The 20,751-nt window shown below is 32.6% G+C and overlaps 1 protein-coding gene across 1 annotated transcript; it reads right to left on the bottom strand.

Annotated features, from left to right (window-relative positions):
* LOC7487805 (uncharacterized) lies at positions 1-5,259 on the bottom strand. Its single transcript, XM_024594157.2, has 10 exons — positions 4,878-5,259; positions 4,670-4,753; positions 4,235-4,368; positions 4,029-4,126; positions 2,190-2,278; positions 2,000-2,105; positions 1,433-1,587; positions 1,282-1,352; positions 602-716; positions 1-353 (listed from the first exon to the last, which is right to left on the bottom strand). The coding sequence occupies exons 1-10, from the start codon at positions 5,100-5,102 to the stop codon at positions 192-194; spliced, it is 1,239 nt and encodes a 412-aa protein (XP_024449925.1). The 5' UTR covers positions 5,103-5,259; the 3' UTR covers positions 1-191.
* Positions 5,260-20,751: the final 15,492 nt, after the last annotated feature.

Below are 20,751 nucleotides of genomic sequence, written 5' to 3'. Positions count from 1 at the left end.
TTTAAGATATAAAAATAATTAATTTTAAATAAAAAAATATTTCATATTTTGTCAAACACACAATATCAAGGGCTAAGAACGAGACAAGACTTTTCTACCACTCAATTTAACAGAGCTAACTGCCGGAAAAGGATTAAAGGAGAAAAGAAACGAAGGACGCTCGTCAACATGTGAAAGTAGAACTACCAACGTCAAGTTGCAGATGTTGGGTAGAGCTGAACCCAGGGAAATTCTTCTTTGTAAGCCATGCTTGCCTCACAAGAGGATTTGCAGGTGTACACAACAATGGTTGCCCAATCAAGAGAATCCGCATCATTCTTTACACCGAAGTAGTAAAGTAGCTGAGGTAAGATCTGATGCACCAGATACAGGAGCTATTATTACCTTACCACTTTAATGGGAGCTCAGATTTGAGATCCATGAGGAAAATCAAATAGCAGAACAGAACACATGGAGAGAAAAAAACAGAGAAAAACCAAGCAGGTGAAAAGGGCCCTCTTCACTTGGACATACAAGGGCTTCAATCAAAATTTAAGGAAAAAAAAAAGACAAATACATAAAGCAATATAAATAAATATATCTAAGGCAGATCAAACTATACCTGAAACTCAAAATCTGAAGGACCACCACAGTAACTGCAGTTAGGGATGTCAGCCTTAGATGGCTGACCACTTGACAGAGGCCATAGGGGTTTTGCACTAGCATTCCTACAATACCTGCTAATTTAAACAAAGGAATGAGTATTCCATTGCAAATTAAACAGGAAGTACGATTTACACAATAAAATGCTTCAAATACTAGGTAAAAAAAAATCAAATGGCTGAAATACAACCAGGCTATGAAAACTTGACATGCACACTAGCTTAGATATAAACTCTTAAAATCTTACACAGCCCTGCCAACTTCTCAATATGTAACTGACAACAGATATGAAGTGATGTTGATTTTAAACATTACTTGTTCATTTGATCATTTCCCAGCCAGATGATCACTCGGGCATATAGCAAGTATTGACAAGTAATGAAGGATAAGTGACAGTTACAGAAAGTCAATTCTCTACAAATGTGAGTCTCAATCAGCAGCCAATTTGGGTTAGACCCTTGAATGTCTAAGATTTTACATGTTTTTCTAGAAAAACTTGTCCAGTTGTTTTGTGGGATCCAAGCTCACTGCATGCAATGGTTAGGATGGCTGAAGCAATCACATGAATTCAAATCGTGTTCAAGTTTTCTAGAATATTAAATACAAAAAATGATCTCAAAATATATTAGCTCATATCACCTTAACACTTGTTCGGGCGCTTTGGCTATGCGCTGTTGGAAAGACGCCCAGCACTTTTTGTCACTATTGCCCTGCCCACAGCACTAAAATAAGCAGGCAGGAGATTTATGTAAGTGCATAAATTTCCATTAACAAGAGCGCGAATTGATACCTCAAAAATGTCCAACAACGAATTCATTGTGCTGTCCATTTTGTTCCTAGACACCAGTGAATGAGTGGGTATGTTATCATCAGACATTTCAGCATCATATTCATTTTCATCATCATTTATCATCTCATACTCTGGCCACAAGGCATTGCTAACAACTGTTCGAAAACAAGAAAATAAAATCAGACACGTCTGAAAGACCTTTTGAAGCATAAATTTCATTGAGTAAGCCTGACACAAGACAATGTATCAACTACATTATGATGTGTTCGGTACTCACAACCAACCATTCATAATGCTAGATTCTAGGTCAAAATGTCATGTCACCAATTTGCACTTGAACAATTCTATTCCTTAACCATTGCGGGTTCAGAAAATACTCTAAATAAGATGATATTTTGGTACAAGGTGTGATAAAATGATCACATGATTATTAAATGTAATTGTTTTCTAAGAAGCGATAGACATTTTTATCTTCAATTAATAAGAATTAAGTACAATGACCATAATGATATGCATATATAAATTAGTGCAATACCCCAGACCCAGGTTCATGATGTATATACTAGCCTTTAATGATCTCTGCCGAAGTGGTTCCATTCTTACTGGAACTAGAGTCAACTGAAAGGCTCAACTGTTGACAATCAATTTTGTGACCTGAGTGCCAGTGCAAAACCTGTGAGATATGAAAACAATGGAGAGGATGTTCATTCAGCAAGAATGGCCTAAAATGAACTCATGACATGTTGACAACTCATACCTGGTGTTTATGGGAGCAGTATTTTGTTCTTTTGCAACCACTACAAACTTTATCTCCTTTCCAGGTACCACACCAGTTACAAAGCGAAACTAAAACAAGCAAAAATGATGGGCATCATAAATGCTTGGTCTGACAGAAGGAGATAAATGTGATTCAAATGGAAATATGTAAAACATGGGTAGTGATGTTCACACATATCAGACGAAAATATTAATTTGATTTTAATCAATTAATCTATCTATCTTAGAGCTTTAGGATCCTTGCAGCCATGTTGCACCAAACAATGATGTCTTCATATTGAGTAAGGGTTTATCAGTCTCATGTAGGAGGATATTAATTGCTTGTTTGGAAGCAAGGCTTTGTTAGCAATATATTAGGTGATGTGTCAAACCTATTACATTCAGAATAGAATAATGCAGGTCTAGTCAATGAAGTAAATAAAGGAAAAACTATATAGAAAAACCCTTAATTTTGGGTATTGGCAGTTTTGATCCTGTCTTTTGAGAGATTATGCTATTGCATTATGTCGTCTTCATGTGGGAACAATTTGTATCCTCCATTTGATGATTGTTATCATATCAACAAGTCAAAGGACTAAGATCTTACAAGAAAGGCCATTTATGGCTCAGCAATGCTCTTGTAAAGTATGATGGAGCAGTTGTTTTGTAAAGGCGATCATTCAAGTTGTCTATTGAAAACCAAAACTAGGAGAGCTGAAAAAAGACAGATCAGCTCAGTGTTTATCATCATGCTAAAAGTTCAAATCAAGGTCTTTAGCAAAGGATGATGGTGAATCAAAACCACGGAGCTCAAATATGACAGCTCGCAGTAAAACTTCTCTTGACAACAATGCTTGTTACCACCTTCATCAAAACTTTTTGAGGGCATTGGCCTCAATTTTCCAGTAAGAGGAAAATCTAGATGCATCTTCAAGTAGGCTAAATTCATATAAATAGTGATCTGCCATGGGAGGGATAGAATTTCATCGTAGTTGAAAAACAGAAAGCAATAATGTGGGGTACAGGTGAGGTTTCAGTATCATGGATTCTCTGGCTCGTGAAATACAAACTATGAAACAATCAACAATACCCTCAGTTCTCATAAAATACTAGAACCCCATGACAATTTCCAACCATTTCAAAAGAAAGAGAGAGGAAGCAAGCAAAATGAATATCATGTAGAAAAACAAAAATTCACTTTCAAAAGGTCCATCCTTCAACCTCATAGTGTTGCAAATGTTCCATCTAGCTAGCAAATAGCTCAAATCACACCCGCACTGAGTACCAAATCCATTAACAGAAAATTTTAGGTTCAGTTCTGTATAGGTGGATGAGGAAGTAAAAACAAAATCATGGAGTGAAGCAAGCAACTGCCAAATCCAAGCACAAATCAGTAAAAAAAAAATAACTAACTCAAATTCTAGTTTTGTCTTAGTTCACTGACAGGAACACAACTTTAGGGTTACAAAAAAGGAGAAAGGCAGTGAGGGAGGGTCATTCCATAAATTAATGACGTGTGTTCTGAGAGAGGAGAGATTAGAATGTGTGCTACAACCTTCAATTGAGGGAATCCTTATACTTTCTCAGAGCAGTTGCACAGTCAATTGTGGTGCCTACTCATTCAAATTGTTTTAGGAGATGCTACGCACATTTCGCGAGGATTAATTTATCAAAAGACAATGAAAAATATTGCCACATACTAAATTTAAAGTGTTTTTCATTGTTTGCCGTTTTAATATTCTATAAAAGTGACATGGATGGTTATTCTCGGTGGCAACAAAAAACCTAAACCATGAATGCAATATTAGATAAATGAAAAGAAATTGAAGATAAATGTTACCCCCAGATCCAGACGGTTTATCAGTTCCATCGTTTCTTGGAGGCTCACTTGAGTAAAAAGGATTAGAGCAAGGTAATTGACAACGAAAAACCTTCACACTTCAGAAAGAAAGTAGAAGAATAAGAAATCAGATTGATTCTTAGCTGTTCCTAGTCATGATATTTGAAAAGAGAAGAACAACGAAACCAGTCAATAGACACCGATACCTTCGAGATGGTTTTTCTGGACTGCGCTTCCATTGCTCATGTTGATCTCTATGAAGACAGGACATTGATGGGCACATGAACACAAACAATGTTCGATGAAATGTTGATTCCTTCTCTGTTATTGGTGCATATACCTAGATAATTATTCAACAGAAAATGCATTTTCTCTTCAACTTCTCAAATTCAAATCACTGAAAATTACAGCGAATTAAATGCCATAGGCAGATATGCACATAGTATATACACTGACTCTAAGTTCAACCAAAGTATTCAAAGATAAACATCCACCACTGACAAAAAGAAAAGGAAGCAGAGAATTGGAACAGTCTCATGCGCAAATAATGAAAATTCGACAAAGAATTGTCTGCGGCATGTAAATTCAAGAAATTGGTAAATTATCGTGCACCTAAACCAAAAAAAAAAAAAAAAGATTACCTGAAGCAAAAACTGTAAAGGTTCTTCACATATATCACAAACACAAGACCTTCCAGATGGTAAATTAACAGGATCCAGCCATGCCTGCAACATATACATTAACAACAATATAGCAAATACAGGTCTTGCTTTAAACAAACTAAATGGCAGATAAATAAAATAAAATCAAAGAAAGAAAAGGAGTTTTGAAGAGTTGAAATATAAGTACCGGCACGCCACCAGCCTTGCTAGGAAATACTTGCCGCAAAAGAGACCAACAATTCTTTGTCTTTTCCAAGAAACCTAGTGTTACTGGTTCTTCTTCTTCTTCACTATCGTCACCTTCTTCTTCTTCTTCTTCTTCTTCAACGACTTCTTCAACCTCATCGTCTTCATCAAGCGAGGAAATCTGTACTCCCTTGAGCTTTTCTGTAGAGTCTCCCTTCGCACTCATTGACTTAGGCGTACTTCCCTTTTCAGTTATTGCGTGTGTTTTCAGGCCGCTACCTCTGCCTCTTCTTTGGTGATCAGCCACAGAGAAGGGCTAGGGTTTTAGGAGTCGGAAATTAAGTTGGTCCAGAATATTATTTTATCCTTGTACTTTTTCTATTGTCTGATTGTAGCTACATTTTGATTTTATTCAATTAAGTCCCAAAACTAAAACTCGGCTCTTGACTACAACGTTCGACTATTTAAACGACTGAGTGGAATTTTAGCAAGGTCATGAGTTTTTTTTTTTTTTAAAAAAAAAGAATAATAAGATATTACTAGATTTTTTTTTAACACCATTAAATTTCTCAAACGATAGAACTCTATATTTAAATAAATAAATAAAATCTATACTTTTAGTTGAATCCGCAATTGAGTCAATTGGATATTTGAACCACACCAAGTCCTGAACATGTAAAACTGGGACATATGCTATGTCAAAGGTTCATATTTTTGTTTCTGTTTAATTAACAAAAGCTCTAGGTGTTGTAAGAACATTGTACACACATATATAAGTTAAATTAATTTTTGTCCCTAAAAGAAAAAATGAGATGCTCGGTGTTTCCGGGGTAACTCGATAGTTTTTTCGTGTCCAATTAGTCATTAAAAAATTATTTAAAATATATATATATCTCTTTTAAAAAAACTTTTTAAGACAATATAATAATTAAATTACTCTCTAGGTAAAAAAAAAAGTTGTTGATCAAGGGCGATTATTTTTTTTTGCTTTTTAAATTACAATAAAAAAAACATCTTTACACTTGGAATTAAGAAAAAATAAGTCATGTGTTTAAGAGTATTTTTGTCATTTCATATATGTTTTTGTTAATTCCAAAAACATGAAGAGCAATTTGGTCTTTTTCACAAGATAAATTAATATTTAATTCTAAAAAGTTGTTGATGTGTGTAATTCAAGCACTAACATGTAGGAGGGGTCTACGCCCTTTTAGTAGTGTGTGATATGCCTTCTAATGGTTAAACACGTCCTTCTATCGTATCGTTGAAAAAGCCACCAAATTTTATTTCTCTTAATGCATGTGATGACGGCTTGTCACCATCGAATATTTCTCTTTTTTCTCATTCTTTTCTCTCTCATCCCCTAAAAATCACACGTTGAACCTCTTCGTTTTTTGTATTTCAATTTTAGTCTTTATTCCTTTAATTTCTAATTTTTGTTCCATGTCTTTTTATAAAAGTTTTGTATGTTTTTTAATTTAGTCATTTAATTTCAATTTTTTTTATATTATTTTTTTTTAATTCGATCCTTATTTTTTTCATTTCTAATTTTTTCTCTTTTTTTCTTGTAAAAGTTTTATTGGTTCTTAATTTTATTTTTGGTGCATTATTTTTTCAAATTTGATTCTTATACTTTTGATTTTTTTTTTGTTAAATTTATTTTTCTTTTCAATTTAACTCTCAAAGAAATTTTTTTTTGTTACCTTCTAATTTATTTTTTATTTTGATTTTCAACCTCATTTTTTTAATTACTATTTTTTATTTCAAATCCTTTTATGTAATTTTTTTTTCAATTTTATTTTTTAGCATTTGATAAAAAACCCTCAATCAACCAAGTGTTGGAAGATGAATTAAGAAAAAAATCAATTAAAAAAGGATACAAAACGACCTGAGTTAACTCAGGTTAACCCATTAACCATGTCACCTGAGTCATGAGGCAAATATAACTTGATAGAAAGCAAACCAAAATAAACTATAAAGCCTAATTCTCAATCAATTTGACATTGAATGATGAAATTGAGAAAAAAAAGTCAATTACAAAAAAGAAAAAAAAAACTTAAGACAACTGAGTTAACTCGTTAAACCCATAGTCTAAGTCATGAGACTGAAATAACCTCATAAGAAGAAAATTAAAAAATATTATAAAGTCCAATCTCCAATATATCTAATATTGAATAATGAAAAAAAAATTGAAATTGAAAAAAAAAACACTATTATAGTGAATAGTATTTTGTGAGGAGTGGTATTGTAAAATCTCATTCTCTTTTAGTTCTTTGTTAACCAAGTGTTGAAAGATGAAATTGAAAAAAAAATTAATTAACAAAAGGATGCAGAATACGACTCATGTGAACTTAGGTTAACCCGCCAAACTTGTGATACGAGTTATGAGACTGAGATAAACTCATATAAAGCAAACAAAAATAAATCACAAAGTCTAATTGTCAATCAAATTAATGTTGAATGATGAAATTGAGAAAAAAAAAGTCAATTAAAAAAATCGAGTCAATCAAGTTAACTCGTTAAACCTGTGATCCGGGTCATGAAATTGAAATAACCCCATAAAAAGAAAATTAAAAAAGATTATGAAACTCAATTCTCAATAAAATTAATATTAAAAGATAAAAAACAAATTGAAAAAAAAAACATAAACTAGAAAAAAAACACAAATAAATAAAAAAACATTATTATAGTTAATAGTATTTTGTGAATCCGTAAAATCTCCTCCTATTTTTTAATCAATTAACATTTACAACTTTTTTTTTATATAATCTATCCATTTATATATTTTTTTTAACTTATTTTATTAAATTTAAACATTGTTTTTTTTTAAAAAAAAAATAAACAAGTTTGATGATACCGTAAAATTAGTTTCTGGCAACTTAAGTAGGCAAAAAGTTGAGTTTCTGGCAAAAAGTTTTGTGTTGTGGTAAGGAGAAAAAAAACTGAAAGGTACGAGAGACCCGAGTCTGTTTGGTATTGTGGTAGCTTTTGTGGTTGTGATTTAAAAAAAGTTGTTTTACAAAAAGTACTTTTAGTTGAAGTTGATTTTGTATTTATATATGTTTGGTTAAAATTGTGGTTGAAATTGAGGTTGAACAAAAAGTAATTTAATATGTTTGGTTAAAAGAATGCTTTTCAAATTGAAGTTATAAAATAATTAAATTATATATATATATATATATATATATATATATATATATATATATATATTGATGGTTTTTAATTTAAATATTGTAGATTTAACTATTGCTATTACATCATGAAATAAATAATACTTATATCAAATGTTTTTTTTATTGTTCCATTAAACTATCTACAATTTCATTACGTAAGAAATCCATCCGACAAGGACTACAGTTTTCTTGGTTTCTTAAGCGCGCAACAACATCAGGTAAAATATCATCAGGAACAAAATTGAAATTGCGATCAAATTCTATAAATGCTACATCATCAACCGATCTTTTTCTAAGTTTTTTGAATAAAACACAATTACAAATAAAAATAAAAATAGAAATAGAAATTGATCCGGGGGCCAAATTAATTTTTTTTTCCATGAATAAGGGTCTGATTGCAAGATATCATAATTCCAGTGGCCAAATTGAAGAATGACCGCCTCAGCTCAAAACGGCGCCGTGTCAAAGCAAACTGTTCATCTCTTTCATCCCGATTCAGCGGGAACGGCAGTAGATCGTGGTAACATCCTTCTTGCCCCCACGATGCATGCCATTACCGAGGCACGAACGCATGGCATTCTCTGTCCTTATAAAAGCCAGAGAAAGGTCACGACAAGCGGGGGGAGGCCACGTGAAGAACGAAAATAAAGGGAAAGAAAACAGAAAGGACCCCGGGGATAAACAGAGGACGAACAAAAACAAGAACAGGGGACATACACAAAGTGGACACACAGAAGGCGAAACGGAAGATGAGCAAACACAAGAGAACAAAGGAAAAAAAAAGACCCAGGGAAGGAAGATCGGAGAGTAAGCGAAGGAAAAACAGAAACAGAGAGAGGAAAGCACTTGCTAGCCAACGCACAAGCACCAGCTTTGCCTCCAAGTATACCAGCCCCCTCGACCCTCCCCCTTTGAACAATAGATCAGAAAAGAAACATAAGCGAACAAACACAGACAAAGAAGAAGAAAAAATAGAGAACCGAAACCAGTAGAGAGAGAGAGAGAGAGGACAAACCAGAACAAAAAAAAAGCAACATAATAGAAAGAATCAGAGAAAAAAAAAACTAAAGGAAGAACAAGAGGCATTGTCCAGAGTCTCAGCTGCTTTCCACAAACCTGCGGTTTTAGTAAAATTTACATGGGTCCCACATGACTAATGAATTATGTTTTATCATTACCAAACAGTCTAAATCTACGGTTTGTTTTAAACGCTACCGCAACCGTGTAAACAAATAAAAGTGATATTTGGAATGCAGTCCACCAACACAGAGTGTTCGCTTGATATTTGAGAATGTGATAACTATTATAGTTTAAAATATTTTTTATTTTGAAATGTATAAAAATAATATTTTTTTATTTTTTAAAAAATATTTTTAATATTAAAACATTAAAATAATTTTAAAATATAAAAAAATTAAATTTTAAAAAACATGATTTTACCTGCATTCCCAAACACTGCTAATTCAACGCAAGGTAAATTTATGTGCGGCGGTCCATGGCACATGAAGAATATTGGATAAAAATAAAGAGCTTTGGATATTGGAGATGGAAAAGGTCTCTTGTGAATAATTATATGGACATGAAGAATATTGGATAAAAATAAAGAGCTTTGGATTTATTATATGTTTTCTTAAATTTGACTAGACAATGTTACCTCTTCAAAATTAAGATCCCTCCCATATCGATCAGACGGTTGAAATGTAAAACTAAAAAAACAAGACATAAATGTTAATAAGTGCTTTAGATTTTTGGAGGCAATTTAAGAAATTCTTTGAGAAAGGAAAAATATACTAAAAAATAGTAATGTTAATTTAGAAAAAATCTTATGCTTGGGCCCAACTATCGTAGGAATTAAAAAAAAAAACACCGTAGGCGTTGTATAATAAATAAATTCAATCAATGTAAATAAAGTATAAGACAGACAAGGTTATTCCATTATGGAATGATGTGCTAATGTTAACATTAATTTTTTAAAATAAAAAATATTATTTTAATATATTTTCATATTAAAATAAATATTTTGAAAGTAACTGCGTTTGCAATACCAAACAGAGTCGATTAATAGTGGTTATGATGATCATCCATCAAATAACTTGACATAGAAAGCCTAAAACGATGGCCATACTAAATTTAGATATTTTTAGCAATGACAACCTTATAATGGTTTTTTTCTAGAGAAATATTGAGAATGAATCTAATATCCATCTCAATTCCATCTTGATTTTTTTTAGTTTGGATTTACTAATATTTTGAGGTTTAAATTATGCTGACTTGGGTCGTGAAATGGCTCAAAATGGCAATAATATGATCTAGTGGTCAATTGGTGGTGTTGCTAACGGTTGTCATGACCTCCTGGGGAAATGGATAACAATAATATTTTCATAATTATGTTAGGCATAGTTATGAAACCCAATCTAGTAGTCAGCCCAGTAAAATGTCCGGGTTATGGGTTTGGTGGGTCAACCCAGATCAAGAACCAAGACACACATTAATATGGTTGTTTTGACATAAAATTTACCTAGCATAAAAGAAAATATCATATTAACATATATACTAGCATAATTAATTAGTGATGTCTTCAAATAAACAAACATTTAACATAATTTAAAGATATTAAAGATAAGGATAATAAAATAACAAGTTGTTCTAAAGATAAATAATTTACATAATAGATATAAGGTGACAACATTCAAACTCCAGTTTGCATTACAATCCCTAAATCAACATCCTAACTTCACTTTGCATTAGAATCCATAAATCAATATCCTTAACTATATAAAGAAAGCAAAAGATTTTAGAATATGTTGAACACTTAACACTAGTAGAATTAAAAAAAAAAAAAACGGTAAAGTACAAGATTTCATTGGAATGACCACACTTTTTTCTAATACAACAACATCTTTACATTGGTTGTGTCGCACGGGTGCGGCGTCGCGGCGAATATATATCATTCCCACTTTAAATCTAAAATGTAAACTTATTTGGCAAATATGGGGAGACAAGAAATTCTTGTCGTCTATTGGTCGAAAATGGAATGGGAGTCGCCACCTAGAATTTTGGTCACTAGGAACCCTAACTGGTCTCAGAGATCGGGTACGGGGACTGGTTGCATAATGGGAAGGTATTAACACTCCAAATACGCCTTACCTAAGGTAAGCTGCATTGTTTGATTGTCTGATAAAAAGCTAAGGTGTTATCGTATTTCTAGTTGTTGGTCTGTCTATGGTTTAAGAAAAGTCCTCCTTAGTAAGGAGGATCTTATCTTATCGGGTAATTATCTTATCGACTAAAAACCTAACCGTTCTAACGTCTATAGGAAAAATATATATATTAATATCAGGAATACGCTTTACGTATAAATTCGTAATTCCCAATACTAAAGGAAGACAAAAAGATTTTTTTAGAATTTTTGAAATATTGGCCTAGTTCTCGTGGTTCTAACAAACTTGTTGTTAAAACCAAAGTGCATGCTAATACATATATATCTTTTTTGTTATATGAAAATATGATGTGATGATTTTTTTTTTGTTAATTTTGGAGAGACTAGGCCGTATGCATGAAAACAAAACATTTTTTTTTTATTTTATATATTTTATATTTTTGATGTCTTGACGAAAATCGGGTATTTTAATACTGGATTTGTATCTTTACGGTATAAAAATACAAACCAATATTAGGCCATTTTGATGAAAATATGCAGGAAAATCAACAACATTTTTTAGGATCTTTCAGATTTTTTTGAAAGCAAAACATTTTTTATTTACAATTTTTCGATGTTTTTGACGAAAATCGGGTATTTTAATACTGGATTTGTATCTTTACGATATAAAAATACAAGCCAATATTAAGCCATTTTGATAAAAATATGTAGGAAAATCAACAATATTTTTAAGGATTTTTCAGAATTCTTTTTTTTTTTGATATATATCTATATATAAATAATATAAAAACATTATAATAAATAATATATAATATTAGGTGGGCCGGGCTGGGCCGACCCAACTAACTGGGCCGGACTCAGCCCAAAAAGGGTTGGGCCGATCTTGGCCCAACAAAGTCTTCTATTTTTCGTCTGGGCCGGACCTGGCCCAGACATCAGTGATTCTGGCCCACAAACACAAGGCTGGGCCAGAACCAGTCTGGCCCAGAGAAGGAAAAACCTACAATGCCGGGCCAGAATCAGCCTGGCCCGGCAACATAACATCAGGGGGGAATTATTTTCCCCCTCCCCTCCTGCATGCAGAACGCTGTGGAAAAACAACGAAAGTGCAAACAATTAGGGGGGAGAAAAGTTACCTGGCGTGGAGGAGGTGGTGCGTTGCTGGTCTGGCTGCTTCGCTGGCGGTGCTGCGGTGGAGGCCGGTGGCGGGGTTGTGGCTCACGGGCGGCGGCTCCAAACAGTAATGTTACTGCTTCAGGCAGTGGAAAAAAAGGCTTCTGTTCTTCCCTTCTCTTCCGTTCTCCTTCTCTTCTTCTGCTGCGTTTCCTTTCCCTTTTTGTTCGGATTTAGATGGTGTTTCTTTCCAAAACCTGACCTCGTCCAGAGTCAGTATCGTTTTTCTTAACTCTCACGGTCCACTCTCCTTTACCTCTCACTGTCGCTCTCGGTCTGTTTTGTTTTCTTTTTTTGGTTTGCTTTCCCTTTCCTCTAAACCTCACAGTCCCTCCCCCGTTTGTGTCTTCCCCGATTCTTTCCTTTTTGGTCCGTTTTCCTCTCTTCGGTTCGTGCCCCTTCTCTCTTTTCCTTTGTTAATTCTCTCTACCTCACCCCCTTTTTCTCCCTCTCCTTTTTTTCGCGTGCTGGCGTTGTGGTGGAGTATTTATAGGGCAAAAGGGAGCGGGGGCGTCCCTATTGCCACCCTATAGCAGCGCCTGGGGAGCAGGGCTTTGCTGCCCTGCCACAACACCGGGTTGGCTGGCCAATGGGTGGGGCTGGCAGGGCGCGGCTCCCTTGGTTTTTTCCATCATGAGGGTGCATGGGGGGTCGGTTTTGGCAGGCATATGGCGTGAGAGAGAGGCAAAAAAAAAAAAAAGCAAAACTTTTCATTCTTCCCCTGCTGCACGTTCAGGGGAAGAAGAAAGAGGAACAGTGTCGTTCAAAACGACACTGTTCTGGTATTTTTTTTTTAACATGAAACGGCGTCGTTTTGGACAAAACGCGCCGTTTCATTTAAATAAAACAAGGCGCCAGAATGCGTCAAATTTCAAATCACTCCTCAATTATCTTTTGTTTATTTCAATTGCATCCCTTTCAATTTCCGTCTCCGCCCCTATAGTTGGCCGCGTTTTTCACTTCAGTCCTTGGCCTCTGATTTATGCAATTGGACCCTCAATTGATCAATAAACTTTCAATTTCTTCAATTTGGCCCCTGATTTTGTTAATTACTGTCCCTATATTTACGCGCCTTTTCCAATTTGGTCCTTGGTTTCGGATTTTCTTAATTAAGTCCCTAATTGGCCATTAAACTTTAATATTTATGCAATTAAGCCCCTGATTTAACCAAATCAACTCTCAAAAATTATAATTTGACCCCAGAACTTTAATTTCTTCCAATTAAAGCTCAAATTGACTTAAAAATCAATTTTTCTTGTAATCAAACCCTCTATAAATTCAATTAAACCTTCAATAAAATCCAATTAAGTCCATAAACATCCAATTTTGGACTTTTCTCTTCAAATTAAATTTTCTTTTCCCACAAGGCTCTCATCATTCAAGTATATACTGTAAAAAATTTCAATCCTTGTATTTTTGAACCTCCTCAATCAATTTTCTGATCCTTTTCTGAGCGCTCCAACCTCCTATTATTTTTCTAATTTCTTCCAGCTATATATTTATATATTTATTTTTATTTTTGTGCGGGGACCCAAAAAATGGGTTACAACAGGTTGAATGTAGACATTGAGTTCTTTGGTGTCTATAGGAGCAAAATTTGAATCAAATGCCAATGGGATTGAGCCAACATCATTAATGCCTATCGAAACATCATCATGCTCCTGTATATCTTCATTATCAAGTCATCTTCAATCTTATTTATATTTATCAAATCTACAATTGAAACATAATTAACCAATAAACATTGCATGTTAAACAATAATTTATTTTCAAACAAAGTTATAACTAAAAGATCAAATCTTCCATTACCTTCATTTAAAGTATTTTGAATAGTCATGGTTGATAAATCACGTTGAAAGATGTTTACTTTTTTGGCTGTCAAAGATGAAGGATTATCTTCTGCTACCCAATTTTCAATGTAAAAAAATACCTCAAAATTAATTGGGTCATAATTCCGTCATTTCCAATAATTTCTACAAAATCAAACTTAAGGTACACAATATAAGTATTAATGATGTTACTTAATAATATAAATAACTTGTGAAGAATTAGAGAAAAGAAAATACTTTTGTTTTAATCTCAAATTATAGTAGACGTAAATGAGGTCATTAAGTTTGTGATGCTCCAATCGGTTTCTCTTCTTAAAGTGGATGTGCTAAAAAATATCCCAATTCCTCTCGTATTATGAAGAACTACAAGTTTGAAGTAAAACTTGTATAGCTAGCTTTTGAAGATTTGGAGCACAAGTTCCATACATCACCCATCATTCATCTATATACAAAATTAATAAGTAAGATTATGTAAAGACAATATTTTTAAATTATTTTGAATATGAAAATAATAATATACCTTGAGGTAAAAGGGTGCGATCAGTTCTTGCGGATACTCTACTAAAGTCATGTTTTGTATTCCTAAACAACTTCATTTCACGTGTAAGCTTGCTTAACAAAATTGCATTATTTGCATACTTCTTAACAACATCTAGAAGTCTGGAAATGGTGTTTGTATATCTATCCATTAGATTAACATCATATTGAAACCGAGGATTCAACTAAAATCCCGCTGCATAAAGCTTCCTATACAACTATCCATCCCATCTATTGTTAATGATGTCTAGGAAAGCTTGCACCTTAATCCTTCTCTTTTGAAATATCCTCAACATTTTTTCCTTTGCAGAATGGATAGCCTCATATAAACATCCCATAGCAGGTCTATCATCATTATCAACAATTTGTAGAACTCGAACTAATGGTTCGGTTATTCGTAAAATTAATGCACATTCTTCCCAAAACATAGAGTTCAACACACTATCAACAAATCTTTTTCCTTCACTATCTTTAGCATAAACAGAGAGACCCATTCTCTAGATGTCACCATAGTTCTCAAATTATCTTTGTGTACTAAAATGCTTTGCAAAACAATGAAATTAGTAGCAAAGCGAGTAGGAGCTGATCGAAGTATTTCTTTCCTTCTAGTGAACTTCCTCATCAAATACAAATAATGATTATAATTATACTTTGTAATACTAGAAGCATGATTAATAACAAAACAAACTGATTGTAGCTTACCAACATCTTGGAGTATGAGATTGATGCAATAAGCAGCATAAGGAGACCAAAATATTGAAGGAAATTCTTCCACCAATAACTTGCTAGCAACAACATAATTAGAAGTATTATTAATCACCATATGCATGATATTTTCAGGCCCAACAAATAAAATAACCTCTCTAAACAACTTATGCAACAACACAATAGTCTTTGAGGCATTTGATGCATCCACTGTTTTAAAATTTTTTTTTCTTGAGGACAATATAATAAGAAATTAATTAAAGTTCTCTTCTTTTGATTTGTCAATCCATCAACCATCAATGTGCAACTAGTCTTCTTCCAAGTTTCTCGATAACTCTCAACATAAATCTTCATTTCATCAACCGTCTTTGTCAGGTAATAACAATGAAGAACATGAAAATTTGGTCCTTTATAACTAGGACTCATAGCTATTATACCATTTATAACATGCTAACGGTAAATAGAGTTAACAACATTGAATGACACACATGCATCAATCATCCATTTTGCTATAACAAGATCACACTGTTCGATAACTTCTTTGTTTTTCCAACAACTTTGGAGAGACCTTTTTAACATCATGAGTTGTTTTTGGAATAAAATATGCCCCTAATGTTGCATTTTCTTTCTATTTTCCATAACTTGCAGTCAATTATTTAACAACACCAATGATTTTTCTTTTTTCTTTTTTTGGCATCCTTTGGTGGTAATATCTGTTTCTTATCATCATCATCATCACCACCACCTTTATCATCATCGTCTAATTGTCTAATTATCATTTCTTTATGCTCTTTTTATTTAACACTTATGGATTGAAATCTACTGTCATTTCTCTAGCTTTCCTTTTCTTTTCAACATTCCCCTGAAGATTTAAAAACATTTGATGACGAACATCCGGAGGATATTTGCAGCATTATTCCACTTCTCATTTAGTTCTAGCTAAATGTTGTTTGAATTGATTAATGTCTTTACCTGCAAAAACTTTGGCACAATATAAACATACTAATTTGTTTTTTTTACATCCCACACTAAGTTTAGGAGCTTCTTTGCAATGACCCTATGCCAAATCTGTTTTTCCTCTTATACCACTTGACATTGACATTGAAATTGAAGGTTAAGATGATTAGGCAGTTGAAGTGGAATAAACCAAATCAAACTTAAGTTAAAAACCATTATTGCTTGCTAGCCCATCTCATTTGGCAAAACTAATTTGTTCATATACAAGCAAATAGCAACAAAGAAAGTTATGTCATAATATTGGGATGTTCTTGTGTGATGATTTCTAGTTTTGAAGCAGCAAGAATTGTTTAAGTGACTCATGCGCATTTGTTCAAGCCTACATATCCAACAAGTGAAGAAAAAATGATAGGACTAAAGGCCCTGTTCTTTCATCAAAGGGCATATCATTCAAGGCTCAAGAAGTTGGTGCATGCTTTTTTTTAACCCTCTACTATAAGAGGGTCTATCTCAGAGATTGAACAAATTGTCCTGAGATTTCTTCCCTCTTGGAAAAAAAAAATGATTAACATGTTATACTGCATTCACCAAATATAACATAAACATATATGATGCTCATTGTGATATCCATTGCTTTGTTGATTGTAGTAGATTGCCTTATTAAAAATGTATAAGTTCATCACTTCATCTTATGCTTATTATGATAGGTAAGTTAATCAGTTTTGTAACATTTAAGGATTCAGTAGGGCCAATTAACCCTCAAAGACAAGAAAAAGTTGTTAAAACCATTAAGTGCAAGAAAGCATCTTTTGTGTATCTATAAATCTGTTATGAAAATGAAAGAAAGATAGCCTCTACCTAACAAAATATATTAGCAAATTCAGTCATGAACTTTCTTGTTGACTGAATAAACCACTAGCTTGCATAGAAAAAATAAGACACATCATATCCAGATTTCTAATAAGCAAATCATAATTTATTAAATTAAGTGTCCTCTATTATTAAAAAAAACATTTGTTGGGGTAATAATTGACCATACATAAAATTATTTCCCAATCATGGCCAGTAGCTAATAGCACTGGACATGCATCTATTCTATATCTATCAATTCATGTTTCTGAGTTTAATAATTACTTTAAATGAAAAAATATAGATAAAAATTACTTTTTCATTGCTTTTAACAAATAGCAGAACACTAATTAATGCAACTAGAAAGAAAATCTCATCACCATCTATGGTTGAAAGTTTGCTCAAATACTATATCTATATTTGAAATTCTAGATGTGAAAATCATATGAGCAAAGAATTTAGCTCGAACATAATATCTATATTTAAAAATTTACTCAAATACTATATCTATACTCAAATTCTAGATGTGTTGGACATAATATCAATGTAGGAGAGATAGAACACTTGTAGAAGTAGCACCAACTAGAAGTAGCACTAACTAGAAATAGCACCAATTTCTCCGATGAACTCTCTATTAGAAAACAAAGCAATTTAGCTTTTGGGTGTTAATAGATCTCTTTATTGTTCAAAGAAAGAAATTAGGACAAAAACTTTAACTTTCCTTTGTTGTTAGGCATCGTGTTAAATAAAATTAATATATATATATATAAGTCGGGTCTCACCCGGGTTCCCTAGGTTGCTTGGGCCACGAGTCGACCGAGTTTGATTATTTTTTTTGCTCTCATCGGTTTTTTACCTTACCCGGATTGGTCTAACCACTGGGTCAACTGGGTCCCAGATCGATCTGCCGGGCTGGTCCGAGTTTAATAACTATGATATTAGTTTGGCTGATTATTTAAGTTGAACTTGCTTGAATTTATTAGATTTTTTTTGTTAAAAGCTCAATATATGTATGTTGTTCTTCGTTTTGTAACTAATTATGTTATTGCTAATTTTTGTATGTTTGTTGATGTTTGGAAACAGTTTTCTTATAGCATCTGCTGCCAATCTACCTCCAAAGAAACCTTTTGAAATGAGCATATTCTACAGAACACCTAACTTTTGAACATGTGATGACATGTAGTTTTAAAACCATAATCGTAGCAAGATTTAGAAGTCTTTGATAGTGAGGTAGATGTTGCTTTTTTTAAAAAATTTCGTTTGAAAATATATTAAAATATTTTTTTTAAAATGCATTTTTAACTCAGCATATCAAAACAATTCAAAAACATTGAAAACAATTAATTTAAAGTAAAAAAAAATTAAATTTTGATGTAAAGCAGACTCAACCTCAATACCAAACACCTTCTTAGATCATGAATTAGGAGGATTAAACTTGGGTTGATTTTAGAAAAAAAAAATCATATTTTCTTAAATAAAAGTTAATGGTTTTTTTTATCGGTTCACAAGTCAACTTGATTTTTTTATTGGATTAGACCAAGTTAATTATTCCTCTATTTTTTTTCAAGTTGGGCCAATCCAAACTCTAGGTTAATCGAGTCTTGAGTTGACCCAATGGTTTTGGGTTTATGAGGCCACTTAAAAAGATATAATGTTCGGTTTTTTTTAAAGCTCTAAAAATAAGTCTAGGCCAAGCATGTTATGCGTTCTTCTTCTTCTTTTTTGTCAAAGGTTTTATTCCTAATAAAACTTTTCGAGTTATTTCCTGCATCAACATGAATTTGTTTGTATAAAATAAATAAAAATCAACAAATTTTTTTTTCAAGAAAATGTTATCATTAAAAATTGTAAAAAATAAAAATAGTGTATAAAAAATAGTGTTTTTAAAGGTGTTATTGAAAAATTATTTTTCAATTAAGAGGTAGTTTGAGAGTAAATATCAACTTGCTTTTTATCAAAATTTAATTTTTTTGTTTTAAATTAATTTTTTATATTTTTGTATCGTTTTGATGTGTTGATGTTAAAAATAAAAAAAAATAATATTATTTTGATGTTTTTCTAAGCAAAAAACACTTTGAAAAGCAACCGCTACCACACTCCCAAACCCTCTTGTTTGGCAGTGTGGTTGCGGTTGCTTTTCAAATAACTTTTCGTGCTGAAATGCATGCCAATAATGTTTTTTTATTTTTTAAAAATTATTTTTGACATCAGCACATCAAAACGATCCAAAACATATTAAATTTTAGCAAAAAAAAAATTAAATTTTTTAGGAACGCGGTTTGCACCGCGTTCCCAAACGGTGTTATATTATTTTACAACCATCTCCAATATCAAAGCTCAAGAAAAATACTAAATTTATTTTTTAATAATAAAACTGAGAAATTGTTCACCTAATAGTCTTGAGATAATACTAAGCTCGCAACATGTGCTTTACTGCAAGTTAGATAAAAATCCAATTATTATATTAAAAATACAAGCGTTGCACACGATAAAATATTTGAAATGAGGGTTAAAAACTTGATTAGTGTATCAGATCAAATTAATCAACCACCATATATATTAATAAATGAAAAAAAATTGAGTGACTTGTTCAACTCAACAAGCTAAAAGCGAATTAATCGTCTAATTCAAATCGTGATCTGGTTAAAAAAAATAAATTCAAGTCATCATCATTTTTAACATTTTCCTAACCCTAGTTTAAATGTGAAATGATGGATTGTCAAATGATTAAATTGTTAAAAAACATTCAGGGAGTAAAATGAAAAGATGAAGACATATTGTAATGGGTAATGGGCATATGACCACAATGTGTTAATTTAGTTGTACAATTTATCTATTTTTTTTTATTCTCTTCTTGGATGAGCCTTGATTGAGTTTTAACTAAACTCGGGCTTGATTAAAAATACGAGTTTAAAAAAAAGAGGAAAATCAAGAAAACTCGTGCGAATATCCTAGACCCAGATTAATCATCCAAACTCGCAACTTGTTAAAATTCTAGACTTTTGTTCAATAAAAAAACTCAATTTTCAACTAATTTAATATTTGAGAATGAAATCTGAAAAAAAAAAATCAATTAAAAATATTTTCCAAAGGAAATATTCATATATTCATAGACATGGTTGCATTGTGATTTGATTATATTCATAGAAATCTAATGGTGTTGGGTGTTGATTATATTCATAGACATGGTTATGTGCATTGTGAGTTTGAAGCCTGATAATATTCTACTCGTGTCAAGTAGAAGGGGTGGCAATGGCACTGAATTTGTGCCAGAGATTGGGGATTTTGGTCTGAATAAGAAAAGGAAGCCCGATCGTTATCTCAGAGGGACTGCTTTGTTTACGGCACCGGAGTCCGTGGTTGATCATGTCCAAGAGGCTCCCTCTGACATATGGGCTCTTGGATGCATAGTTTTCGGGATGCTTACAGGGAAGCCAGTCTGGGATTTGAAGCCTGAGGCCACTATTGAAGAACTCCTGAGAAAGATTGGTGACG

This window comes from Populus trichocarpa, chromosome 2 (genome assembly GCF_000002775.5).
Source record: "Populus trichocarpa isolate Nisqually-1 chromosome 2, P.trichocarpa_v4.1, whole genome shotgun sequence".
Classification (NCBI taxonomy): Eukaryota; Viridiplantae; Streptophyta; class Magnoliopsida; order Malpighiales; family Salicaceae; genus Populus; species Populus trichocarpa.
This window is presented reverse-complemented; position numbering and strand designations above follow the sequence as displayed.